At 39.2% G+C, this 14151-nt stretch overlaps 1 protein-coding gene across 1 annotated transcript; it reads right to left on the bottom strand.

Annotated features, from left to right (window-relative positions):
* Positions 1 to 1119: 1119 nt before the first annotated feature.
* Positions 1120 to 11696, bottom strand: ldlra (low density lipoprotein receptor a). Its single transcript, XM_086171109.1, has 18 exons — positions 11466 to 11696; positions 8233 to 8358; positions 8008 to 8130; positions 7515 to 7895; positions 7283 to 7405; positions 7038 to 7160; positions 6337 to 6456; positions 6109 to 6234; positions 5791 to 5962; positions 5477 to 5704; positions 5264 to 5382; positions 5030 to 5169; positions 4754 to 4895; positions 4494 to 4637; positions 4125 to 4370; positions 3949 to 4029; positions 3697 to 3860; positions 1120 to 3282 (listed from the first exon to the last, which is right to left on the bottom strand). Exons 1-18 carry the CDS (start codon positions 11518 to 11520, stop codon positions 3238 to 3240), a joined length of 2658 nt encoding a protein of 885 aa, XP_086027235.1. The 5' UTR covers positions 11521 to 11696; the 3' UTR covers positions 1120 to 3237.
* Positions 11697 to 14151: the final 2455 nt, after the last annotated feature.

The following is a 14151-nucleotide window of genomic DNA, read 5'->3' on the forward strand; positions in this document are numbered from 1 at the left end:
AAACTATGAAATATTCTGCTGTATATATATATCTTACACAGTCTTGCACATAAACTAGGATCTATTAAAGAGACTCAGAAACACCCTTAAGAATAAACAAAACGGCAAAAGTTAAGTCAACAACATACAATGTGTATCACTTGGCCAGCTGCTGTTGAACTATACAAGAGTATTAAAAGGTTTCAAAAGTCCATACATTTTTGTCAGAGATAATACTGATTGTTGATCTTTCAACCATAAATTAGCCACATCATCAATTAAACCAGGCAATTGACATAGCCATAATTTGTCACAGGAGTAGTAGCTGCATGATTCTACAGACAGGGCAGCCAAATTATGATGTTAAACCCAAGAGCACAATAATACACAGGATCAAATGTATGTGAGGGTCTGAAGAAAAATATATCTACTATATAGCCAAGACAACTATTGTGTGTAAGACTCCTGTCATCTGTTCAATTTCAAGTATTACCCTCAGTTGACCACCTTCCAGTTTTAATACAGTGAATATTTGCCTACCCAAAATATTATTATTTCTGACTGTGGCGAATATTCCTTTTGAAAATTAAACTTGGAATATGAATGATCAGGATTAATTAACATAATACAGAGCATAAGAAAATGGAGAGGCTGGATCAACAGGAACTGTAATTGGGTCATAAAAAAGAAAATAAAACAAAATCTGAAACTAGCATAATGTTTATTGGTGCTATCTGTGAAGCTTTATTCATCAATGACTGGTTGTAGAATATCCAAATATATTCTGAAATTATATCAGGAAATTAATTTTAGGTATTATTTATAAGGAATCACCAAATCTTGACATTTGTTTTCTATGTTGCATCAAATATGACTAGACCTTGTGCCATTTTGAGGTAATAAGCTAAAAAAGGAGGTATGTACTTTTAAAAAAAGACCTCTACTCAGAAATAATCTATTCAAGTGCATTAATTCTTTTTTTTAAATATTCGGTTATAGAAGTGACTTCTTTATGATTGTATAGTTATTACTTAGCTCCCTTTCAATTGAAGAGACATTGCTGAAGGGATTAAAAAAAAGGAGTTAGTTACAAAGTCCATGCATACAAGTAATTAATAACTAAATACAGAGCTCAAGTGATTTTTTGTAATAAATAGAAACATTTATTTATGTACAACAAATGGTTAAGGTTTAAAACAAAGGATACAAACACGGTATTATTTGCCCCAAACAATATTTACAATTATTCACATTATATATACACACACACTTAATATGTACTGCCATTCAGTGGGTGTAAAAAAATTTCTTAAATGTAAATGTTACCTTCAACCAAAGAGCACCTGGATAGTACATGCATGAACATTAATAAAACACATCAAATACTTCTTAAATTAAATCCCACTTACATATAACAAGTCTTTGTAAACAGGGAGATAAATTAATTAATACAAATCCACTGAGTTCAATGGCACAGACGTGAGAATGTGACGTTATAAAAAAACATGACATCAGATGGTTTCTTTGAGCCATCCTCAAAAACCCTGCATCGCATATTGCATGGTTTTCTTTCTTTCTGGAATGCTGGAATTTATAAGTAGGTTGAAGTTATTGTCTTCAGGGAAGTTGTAAATATACACGTGAAGTGGAAATGAGAGTTAGACACAGACCCGCGGATCACGTGATCGGTCTCTCAGGAATGCACAGGTCGTCTTGAGAGAGGCACTGAAGAGGAACCATTTAAGGTTGGCTAGTCTCTGGACATAAAACCATTTTCACCTCCAGATAAAAAACAACCTATAGGATTTCCAGCAAAATGGCTGAGCGATATAAAAACAGAAGGCTATCATGAAGTGCAGTATAGCCACAAATGCAGTGTGATATGTGTTTACTTTAGGTCCCGCTGTATAACTTTATTCTCACTCTTGTGCAAGGGCTGGTGGAAAAAAACAAACTGAAATGAGGAGACTATTCCCGGGGCCTAATGTTGAGACTGTCTTTCACTGAAATATCACATCAACTTGCCATGCACTCATTTACACATTTGTCTTGGTACAAAATGTAAGGTTGAGATAGTTTGATGCAAATATTCAGTCGGTGAAAAAAAAATACTGAGGCACTGTAGAAGAGTAAGATGAAACTTCAGTTTCCTATAAGAATGTAGTTGGTACCCTGAGAGAATTAGCAAAGTTCAACACGAAAAGGAACTAACTAAGGATAATTTATGCGTATTAGGTTCAAATCAAATGAAATCACCTTTCAAAAACATATCCTTTAAGAAAATATGGTAGCATCACTGTGGCTATGGGTGAACTACCACAGTTTATCTCACTGGTATTACACAATGGCTAAATGTTATAACATATAATCCCAAATGAATAATAAACTTGTCTTCATGTCTGTGGAGGTTCTCAGTCATCCAGGTCACAGAGAATTCTTGTTGAAATCTTCTTGTAGACGCAACTGGACTTGAATTTCTTCACTTGAAGACGTTTCACCCCTCATCGGAAAGGCTTCTTCAGTGGGTTTCTTCTTCAGTTTGGAGAAGAGGAAGAAGCCTCTCAGATGAGGGGTGAAACGTCTTCAAGTGAAGAAATTAAAGTCCAGTTGCCATGACAAGGAGATTTAGACAATATTTGTCTCTACATTTTTGTTTGAAAATGGATTATGCAAATCTGAATGCTCCCTCTTGGGCTTCAGAGATGCTTGACTCTTGATTGCTTCAACACATTAAACAAAGATACACTTAGCTCATTGCTTCCTGGCTTCTCCTTTGCAGTAAAAGAACATGAGGAAATATGTAACATCTTGCCATTTGATCTATAGACTTAAGTTAACTTATTCCTTGTCAATGATATACTCTAAAATACGGTGTGTGTGTTGTTATATAGCGTCTACTGCTTTTCACTTTCCATTTATTTGTCTGAAATCTGCACAAAAGGCAAGAAAATCCCATTTCTTACTTGTGTCATATGAGCCCAGTCCAGATTAAGAGGAAAAACTATATATGGTTTAACAGGGAATTTCCTCCAGTTTGACTAAATCAACGGCTAATGCTGCTATGTGATTTTAGTGAGGAAAGGATTGTCAATGGTAGCTCAAGGATTAAAGATAAAAAACATAGGGAAAAACATTTAACATCTGGTGTTTCCTGTGAAAATCATTGTTCAATCATTGATTCTGGGTTTGACTTCCATTGCTTTGGGATGTGCATATCACAACACAAGTGAGGCTGGTCTTGCCACTGTCTGGACGTTCTCATTTTTCTATCAATGCGTCTTCATCCAGGCTCACAACTTGTCTCTGATAACAGATTAAGTAAAAAAAACCTTGTCAGACATAGCAAAATATTTCATACAGTGTTTATGCCGATTACAAAAATGTGTTTTATGTGATTTATATACCCTTATATAAAAAAGAAAGATCAGATTGTGCCTTTCTAGAAAGAGAACAGATTTAGAGTTGGCTCAAATATAAAGTATATGACCAAATATATTATCAAATATCTTGCAGAAAATGTGATGTCTACAGATCAGAAATCAGTCATCAGAAATTCTTTAATCGCCAAGTAGTTTTCACATAAAAGGAATTTGCTGTCGTTTGTGGTTCACAGATGTGATGAAGGTTGCTCATAGCCAGTTTTCCATTGAGTGAAATGTGTCCATAATATCACTGATTATTGGATTGGACATTATATGGGAACAGGACTTTACTCACTTTTGGGTAGGAGTATCCATCAGGGCTCTGGCTCCTCCAAATGTGCACTTGGTCTTCTGTTGTTTTCTGATAGACCGGGTTGTCAAAGTGGATTGTATTGGTGTTCTTTGTCTTGTAGTTCTTCCATAGCAGCATGCCACCAGCAGCCATGATACACAGAATAGCTGAGGAAGGAAGAGGTTCCCAATGTGAGATTAGATGCGACAGTTGGTGTGGTTAGGTAAGTTTACATCCATGACCAAAGCAACTCACAGAGGGGCAGGATAATGTACAGTGCTATCAGGGCTGAAGACGCAGTCTTGGATAGCGCTGTTACCAATTCATTTTGAGTACCTGAGAGAAAAGTAGGCACAATCAGAGCTAAGAGAAACATATCTAATGACATAAAATATTCAATTTTGGTGTTCGTGCTTTTTATTCTGGTCAACCTGGAGAGGTAAATGGTGCAATTGTGATCTGGGGAGTTGTGGTCTCCACTGGTTGAGATGCAGTAGTCTGAGCTGTTAGTGTGACCGTCCTGACTGGAGATCTGGTGGTGACTGGCACTGTCTTGACTACAGATCTGGTGGTGACAATGGGAGCCAAGGTGGTATGGATCTTGGGGCCAGTCGTGGTAGGCAGGGGGGGGGAAGGAGGTGGGTTGGTAGGTATACCTTTATGTGATGGAACGGTTGCTGAAGGACAAACAGGAAATATATTCAGGCAATGATGACAAAATTATGATTAAATCATTCACCATGATAGTTTATTACGATTATCTCTAATATCCAAACATATTGTGTCTGATAAGGACTCACCAGGTATACATGACCTCATATCCTCAGCTAGCATCATGCCATCTGGACAGACACATGTGAATTTGGGAGGGTGTCTACCCACTTGAGGAGCTGGTAGGCACAAGAATTCACAGTCCATGTGGGTAAGCAGGCACCAATCGTCCCCTGCAATAAGAGAAAATACATTCTAGTTAAATTCAGTTTATAAAAATAATTGGTATTCAAAATCTCACAATTATTTCAACTGCTTTCTTGACTCAGTTTAAAAAGTGCTCATGTACCAGTAGGCTGTTTGAGGTTATGATAGACAATAATGTCCTCTGGTGATGATAGGTGCTCTGCTACTGGTGTGATGTCATTGCCGGTCAATCTATTTGCACTCAGGATGGCATTGTTACTGACGTCAGTCCAGAACACTCTTTCCTTATGAGGAGAAAAGAGGAATTATAAGCAAAATTACCATTTACTAGGAGACAAAAATGAATAATAAGGGATTCTATGCCTAACTATTCTTATTTCGTGCGCACTTTCTGTATGTGAAGGTGGTAAACATCTACCTCAAAAACAGTTAGTCCAAGTGGATGACCAAGATTGTTTTCGTCAATGATGAGGGTACGTCGACCACTGCCATTCACACCGATGCTGGAAAGGGTGTGGAGCTTCGAGTCCACCCAGTAGAGCTGCTGATTCAACAGGTCTGGTAGGGGTAGCAGGTCAGGTCAGAATGACAAGTTGCAACCATCCCAAATTGAATGGCTAAGAGAACAAGAGGGCGTGGGGGCAAGCATTACCAAGCGTAATTCCATTTGGCCACACTATGTCCTCAGTAACCAGGGCTGTGCGATCAACTCCATTAAGACCCCCCTTCTCAATCTTAGCAGGATTTCCCCAGTCAGTCCAGTAAACAAAGCTGGAAGTTTGTAAAAATGAAGGCACCAAAATAATTTGTCATTATGAATTCAACTGGACAGTCAAGTACAAATGTTTGACTTTGTCAGGCTTACTTCCTATGGGGGTCGACCACGATTGCTCTAGGTTTCAACAACCCTTGATGGAAGAGAATTTTGCGATGATCTCCATCAGCAGTTGCAACTGAGACGGTGCCACGAATACTGTCCGTCCAGTATAGGTTGCCATGGATCCAGTCAAAGGCAATACCCTCAGGTGCATCTATATCATTACCAATTACTACACTGTGGTGAGTAGGGTCTTCAGCCAAGTCCATATGGGTTCTAGTTTGAAAGTTGAGTAACTAGTATTAAACAGGCCAAGCGCACACTCAGAAAAATGAATCCACTCAGCTTTAAGCCCCACTTACCTGTAGATTTTTTTTCGAGAGATGTCTGACCAGTATATCTCTTTGGTGGCCATGTTCATGTCCAGAGCCACAGCGTTCTTCAAATGGGGTATTACTTTTGTATATTCACTTCTGTCCAGAGTCATCTTTCTGACTTCATGACGGTTGGTGAAGAAAAGGTAGGCGATTGTACCTGCAAGAGCAGAGAGGACAGATTTCTTACTATGTCTAAACCAAACTTTAGATACGAAATGTATTTACAAGATAAAAAGTCTCAAGGTTAAATAAAAATGACACTCACAGCTTTTACAGAATAAGTCACTCTTAAAAGACACTTACCAATAGCTTTGCAGGCTTTGGTGCTTGGGTCCACTTGGTAGCCTTCCTCACACTCACATTTGTAACTGCCGATTTGGTTAATGCAAATTTGGCTACAGGTTTCTGGACTAGCGCATTCGTCAATATCTGATTCAAAGACGAAGGATAAAGACCGTTCCATATAACGCAAATGAAAAAAGTAGGACGGCGCAATCACACAAAAATGCAGAAATGTGGACTTTTTATTACCTTCACAGCGATTGTTGTTCATCAAACTAAATCCAGAAGGACAAAGACACTCAAAGCCAATCTTCAGGTCATTACAGATATGAGAACACCCACCATTGTTGAACTGGCATTCATTGGTGTCTGATGAAGAAAGATGTTTCCATATTGTTTAACATTTGCGCTAACAAAACAATTCAACAGTTTGACTTTATCATAATTTATTTAGGAAAAATCCACTTTACTACTATAATAAGAGCATTAAAAAGTAAATCTTCCTGTAATTAATAATGACCCATGATTGCAGCAGAAACATCAAGGCGGAATTTCAATGTTTTCATACTATAGTTAATCTCAATGCAATACTGTTTTGACAACTGTAACAACCAGCTTTTCAAGACGGCAAGTATTTGTCAGAGAGATATTTGACTTAACATAAAAAGAAGGTCGGACTTTATTTTTTTCAATCCTGCTTTTTAGATTTCTGTGTCTGTGTCTTGATGTGTCACATCTCTATACTCCACTAAATCATTTGGTGTCATATCACCACACACTGGCTGACTATGCTGATGCAGATGTGTCTGTTTGAGAAAAGCCGATATCAGCTCTGTTATTAGCTGATGTATATGATAAATTTGCACTATGACTATGATAAATACAAATGATCCAAATATCAACATATAAGTGTATCAGTTAATCAGACATTCATGAATGTTTGCACTCACCACATCCCCTGAGGGGCTCGTCTGACCAATCCCTGCAATCCCGTTTCTTATCACACACTTTCTCCATGCTGATGCACTCCCCACTGCGGCACTTAAACCTACTTGGGCCCTCACAGTGGGTCGCTGCAAAGAGACATGCAATATAAACACTGGCTCAGGCAACAGTAACCACAACTTTTTCTTCCAGTGTTGAAATAAACAGGGGATTTTATAGGTGAGATAACTTCAGGACAGAGGAGTCCTACCATTGACACAGCCAGTTTCATCACTCATGTCCTTGCAGTCATATAGATGATTGCACTGGCGGCTGCCATGGATGCAGGTGCCATCATCACATTGAAACTCATCAAGACGGCAGGTTGGATGAACTTCAGATATAAAACAAGGACAACATTTTGGAACAACGCAAGAGATGACGACAGGAAAGACAGGTATCCAAAGGATAGTACGCCAGGATGTCTTGTAAAAAATACGAACCACAATGGGCCTCATCTGATCGATCGATGCAGTCAGCACCACCATCGCACCTCCAGCTACCATGGATGCACTCTCCACTGCCACAGTGGAACTCCAGGGATAAGCATTGGCGAGTGACAACAGAAGCAGATCTCACTCCACCACAATTTTGGGGCCACTCATCTGAGCCGTCAGCGCAGTCAGCATCCCCATCACAGGCCCACAGACGTGGTACACAAACAGTATTATTGCACTGAAATGATCTGCTGCTACAGGTTACGGGTGGGCATGAATCCTCGTCACTGCCATCATCACAGTCTATCTCATCATCACACCGGAAAGAGAGAGAAACACACTGGCCATTCTTGCAGAGGAACTCATTGCTTGTGCAACGTTTTGGCTCTAGGAGAAACAAAACATGATATGCAATAAGGATACCAGATAGCAACTAGAACGGGACTTAGATCTGATTTAGGACAAAGAGCTGGGATTACTCAACAAGAGATTCACTCACCACACCTCTCTTCATCAGCTCCATTCTCACACTCAGATTTTCCATCACAGCGCCAGTTACTCGGTATACACTGGTTAAGCCTATCAGCACAACTGAACTCTGTTGGTTTACATGTTTTTGCCACTAGAAGTGAGAGAGAAAACTGAGTTAATCCTCAGACTGGGGAGTTGCACTTGCTGTCTTCTGAGCAATGTTGATTCTAATGTTGAGTGCTGCGATACTCACTGCAAGTTCCAGGGAGTTCATCCGTGCCATCCCCACAGTCATCAGTGCCGTCACACACCCACCTAACGGTAATGCATCTCTCATTCCTGCACTGAAACTGGTTTGTTCCACACCTTGGCAATTGATCTGTTGCAGAAAGATATCAAAGTAAGTTAATAATTATAATTTTAATGATATTATTATAACATAAATAATTATGCTGATGTATTGTACCTGTGATAACCTATCAGGGACCACTGAAGGAAGACAACAGAAACCAGGAGTAAAGATTTAACTCATCATAAATCTAACCAGGCTAGCAACTTTGTTAGTGTAGCATTGCAAAGCCACACTCCAAACCAAAAGCTGTACCAATGATAATAAAGCTTGGAGGCAACAAACCCATTGGCATGACAACACAAGAGTTAGCATATTTTATATAACTACAGATATTTTCATGACACTCCATTAGCCATTTAGACCACATCAATCAACCTCATGGTGACATTGATAAAATTGTGAGCAAATCCATCATTTAAATAAGTGGCAAGTTTTTGATTCTATAGACACTAGGAAACTATGGCATAACTAATTGGACCAACATAAGAGACTGAAGTGATTGTACAAACATTGTTTCCTTACTTAGACATGTTGAAATTTGAACTGACAAATTGGCTGATTCTCCACTGACAAACAGTGACAACACTAAAAAAAATATTGATGGTATAACGCTTCAGGAATAGATAGTGCTCTAGAGGTTGTCAAGATGACACAATATCCTGTGTCCATTTTAGGTTATTCTACTAGCTAAGTAATAATTATTGGAATATTCTCATTTTACAGTGCATTGCAGTGCTTCTGTTTTGATGAGAAAGTGTTGGCATCCCCAGTTGGGTCAAATTATAGAAGTTTTCACGGGAACAGCTGAGTCTGAAGGGATGGTGATAAATCAGGGGCCAGACCAGCATGCTGTTGGGAGTAATGTATATATTCTGGTATGGCACCAAACATTGTTGCAACAAGAGTGTTTGGCCAGTTAAACATTTGTGTTGGCAGTCCTGCTTGCAATTTTCCCCGACAGTAGCAAGTGGCAAGTTCATAATTATAATAAATACACATGTTTACGAGTTCAAGGCTTTTGCCACTAAAGATACTCATCAAAAACACTCCACATTTGCTCTGAAAACATACAGTAGTAACCTTCCACACTCCTAGGCCTCTAAGCCTGAGGGACTCCAAATCTTTCATGGCCACCTTTTCCTGGCCTTGTGCAAAAGAAGGTGTCACAACAAACCAGAAAATGCAAGACTAGCCTTCATCATTTATGAGTAAATACATTATTGATGTACTTTATGAGTCATAAAAGATTTTTCCAAAGGTAAGTTCTTTAATATTAATAGCTATGAGTCCCTTATAGAATTGTAAATCATATGTTAACCATCTGGCACCATTGGTCATGGTTAATGGCTCGGCGTGAGTACAACAATCAGAAGCTTTAAATCTTCAAGGTGCTGTTCTTGCTATAGTTCTGGGCATTATGGAAATCCATGACTGATCCATAAAAGCTTGTCTTTACCTTTACGACTCAGAAAAAAAGTCTTGCTGTATTTATGTTTTGCAGGATAGCCTTGCCATAAAGAGGCAGTTTCATGGTCCGATCAAAGTAAAGTAATGCAATAGTAAAGATACATGGGACATGGGGGATGGAGGGGATCCCCAGAATTTTAGCTTGAAGGTACATTTTGAAGTTTTCCTTGACATGGGAGGAAAACAGACTACCGACATCGTTAAACAGTTTTGGCCTTCAAGCCCTGAATGCAGTGACATGTTACCAAGGCCCAAGTTCAGGTTAACTATTTACTCAGGCAAGCTTAAAGTTCAGATCCCGAAAAGCAAACTGGACTAAACTTCATTGTTATTGATCCATTGCTCAGAAATGAAAGAGCTGTTTGTGTTTATCGTCCATCCTTTGATGGTGTGTGTGTTTAATTGACTACTCATGATGTAAGCAGGACAGGATAACTTTGGGAAGCCATACTGGAATTTACATCAGCTTCTGTTGCTGCTGTAACATGACGCAATTATATCTGATAGTAACATGAAGCATTCAAATCTGAAATTCCTGTGTAATAATATAAAACAATGCATATGCCTTATACATTGATAATATGACTAAGAAAACACATATATCCATCCGCGATTTGTTAATAAAAGAAAATGTACGTTTTTGTGGCATTTTAGAGGTATTTGAACATTACAATGTGAAATGTTAAGCAACTTTGTTCATAATAACGAGCATTTTGACATGTCAAAATATTAATTTTAGTGTTAATTGATTCATTTTAATGGGTTAATGTAAAACCCTTCCATCACCTACTTCATAAGGGACAAGCGCAGAATAAATTTAAAGACAAATTTATCTTGAATGGAAGGATTTTGTCAGTTGTCTCCTATAAATGTTATGCATATAAATAATCACAATACAACAGCACTAGTTATACAGCATAACACTATTGTGAATCTTTCGGTCACTCGTGTCTATCAAGGTGGTAAATGGCCAGTTCAGGCACGTTTTTTACCGCACCATTTCTCACAAAGGCAGTTTTGGGAACACGTTTGACAAGAGCTTGAAATAGAAGTGGATGAGGAAAGGGAGGAATGCTGCCGCCAGACACTATATACATTTTTTTTGCCCTTTTTTCACCCTTCACGTAAATGGACTGAAAGGTGCATGATAATACCCTCTACTTTGTGCCAACAAAATGAGTTGTAAAATAGTTCATTACAAATGTACTCCTGACGGACAGTCTACAGCAAAAGGGCAATGCTGATTATTCCCATATTACGAACGTGCTATTGTTTTCAAACACCTTGAGAACATCTGCTATTGTTTCCAGTGAGCTCATTGGCTGCAGGAGCTGCAGAGCGCCAATGAATGGAATTATGAAAATCAGAAAGCCTTACTTCAGCCTGCAAGGATGACACTGCGGGTTTAGGAATAAACACACCGTGTAAATCATGAACTACATTCCACCCCCACTGAAGATTCCATGCAGTGAGGGAAAAGCGAGTGGGAGAGATTTGACCTACATTATGAGAACGATTGTGCCCTCCCCCATCACCTTAGATTCAGTGTCACCGGAGATGACCGTTCAAACCCTGACTAACAGCGCTAAATGTAACAATATTAATCCAAAACAAGGCATAAAAAACACATTATTTGTCAACAGTATGTTTTGTTGTCTTCCACTTACTTGTCGGAACAAGGGAGCAGATGAGAAACATCAACGACGCGTAAAACGGCCCCATGTTTCCCAGTTGCACCGTCGGATGTGTCTACGCTTATTACAGACTCAGCGAGTTGTTAGAACACTGTCATTAACCGTAAACTGCAGCTTGATACGTTTCCTCCTCCCGTCCTTGTGCCAAGAGATGCTCAGTCTAAGAAGTTGACCTGGGCAGTGATGCTCCGCACTCTACTACTGTTTGATAACAACATCAGACTCATTTCAATGTGGTCCAAGAATGGGTGTAGCCAAGGGGGCCCAAGAGGGGAAAGGCGGGATTTGGAGTGGTGTGATATTTTTTTTTCCAACACACACACACACACACACACACACACACACACACACACACACACACACACACACATCCTCCACGATCACGGCGATCTGGAGGTGGAGCACAGTGTGGAGTGGAGTGTTTTTACTCCACACTGTTTGTAACGCGTTAAGTTCATGCATAGGCGTGCGCTTTTCTCTCATTCAACCTTCCTTTAACTCACGCACGGCCCGGGTTAGGGGTTAGGGGGTGTGTGTTGTTGTTTTTACTTGAGAGCTAAAAAACATTTGAATTAAATTCTATTTATCGTTTATTTCCCTAAGGATATCACAATCTAAAGACACAATATATGGTAACCTGAATAGAGCCATACCTGTTCAGTATGTATTATTTGTGAAATTGTTTTATTCTAACGTTCATAAAAAGGCCCGTTTGTTATGATACTAATCCTTATGTATTGTTTTGAAGTTTTATCACCCTCCTCAAAAACGAACAAGTTCTTTTGGATGATTGTTTAAAATTAAAACATTTCTTTAAGTACAACCAATAAATTGTCAGAATATGTCTTAACCACGTCTAAAATAACTTATTTCCTTCCTCATATCACCTTTTCCTCCAACTCAAGAAATCGGCATGTAATGCCGAGTTCAAAGTCTCAACGTGTGTGTAAGGTAGTTTGCGGGGGAACTTACATCAGATGCAAAGCAGTAAAGTACAACTCACACGATAAAACTTCAAAACAGCAGCCTTGAACCTGTTAGAAGGAGCACCATGGTGCAATAAAACAATAGTCATGGTATGAAATCTCTGGGATTGTTGGTATTGATTCGAGCATCCTTGATTTCAGTGATAAATCCCTAGCTAAAGGCCTGGAAATCAGGAGCAAAATGAAGCAGGTAATATTGATAAGACATACACTGAACTTGTCACTATCAATGTAAGGCATACAGAGTAAGATAACATGATTCCTACCATGGATAATGTTTGTTGACCAAGTCCCCGCTATCCTGTATGACCTTCAGTATTGCCCCAATGCAGCATAAACACTTGATGTTTCCAAAAAAACACATGGCACAAGGGAAACGTGCTGTAGAAGTTGCCCTGGCCTCACATGACTGCAGCTGTATGTCACAGCCACTTCAAAAGTAAAGGCGTGAGAGCCATAAATAAATCAAGTTTATGAGATTGAGGAGCAAGTAAATGTGAACACGTGTCCTTTACTGGCCTCTCTCCACCAGCTTCCTGTTTGGGCGAGAGCAGGCTCAAATGTGTTGCTCCTCACCTATAAAATAGTTAATAGCTTTGCACTATCTTATGGTGGGAAAGTAAGAAACATCTTCTTGATTCCTCTGTATGTCTAGCACAGGTGGAGAAATTGACAATAAAGCTGACTTTGACTTTGAGTTTAATCTGTCTGACTTGGTAAAGTGAAATGTGCTCCCTGCACTCGCAGTGTTCTAGTCTTTTGTGTCCTCAAGGTCCAGAAAAATATCAATGGCAAGAGGGGTTTTTATATTTGTGCCCCAACATTGTGGATCAGCCTGCCCAAAGCTGGAGACCGTCTTGTTTTCCTTAGTGGTATCCTGAGTGGTGTTTAGGTGGGTGATTTTTTTTCTTTCTTTCTGGTCTTCTGCATCATAGCAAGAAGGTCCCTGGCTGGATTCTGACATGGGGGGATTTCTGTGTGGAGTCCTCATGTTCCCTTTGTGTACCTGGTTTTCCGGTAAGCCCCACAGTCCAAAACAAGCAGCAGTTTCATTGGAGATTGTAAATTGCCCAGATGTGTGAATGGGAGGATGGATAGTTGTATGTCTCTATATGTGACACTGCGAACCCCGACTCTTTCAGGAAAAATTATTTCATGAATGGGTAAAATTTCATTTGATTCGAGAAAAGGAAATGTTGCTATAAAATAGAAAATAAAATGTGTCTGGAATTGAGAAAAAAGAAAAACATGCACATCAGGATGAGATCAAAAGTAACGACTGAACAAAGGTTTGAAAAAGTGTGTTCCAAAAGAGTGTTCCAAAATTAAAGATAATTTATTTTACATCGAGTCAAGAAAATGTATTAAATTGTAGCGTTTCGTGCAAAAATCCACTCTTCTTCCGATGCTTACCAAAATATGTCCATATTGTCCATAATATTGACAATATAATAATCTGGACAATTTTGGTCAGCTCATAGCTGATCCCTGACATAGTTCCACCCTCACCTTGAACTCCTCTGTCACACCTATGGCACACCTCACCACTGTCCCACAACGCACATACATGTCCTGCACCAGTCTAACATACTTTTCTGCCACTCCAGACCTCCTCATACAACCACAGTTCCTCTCTCAGAACCCTGTTATATGCCTTTTCTAGATCTACAGAG

This window comes from Fistularia commersonii, chromosome 23 (assembly GCF_037954325.1).
Source record: "Fistularia commersonii isolate RoL2024-O1a breed Wild chromosome 23, RoL_Fcom_v1.0, whole genome shotgun sequence".
NCBI classification, from domain to species: domain Eukaryota; kingdom Metazoa; phylum Chordata; class Actinopteri; order Syngnathiformes; family Fistulariidae; genus Fistularia; species Fistularia commersonii.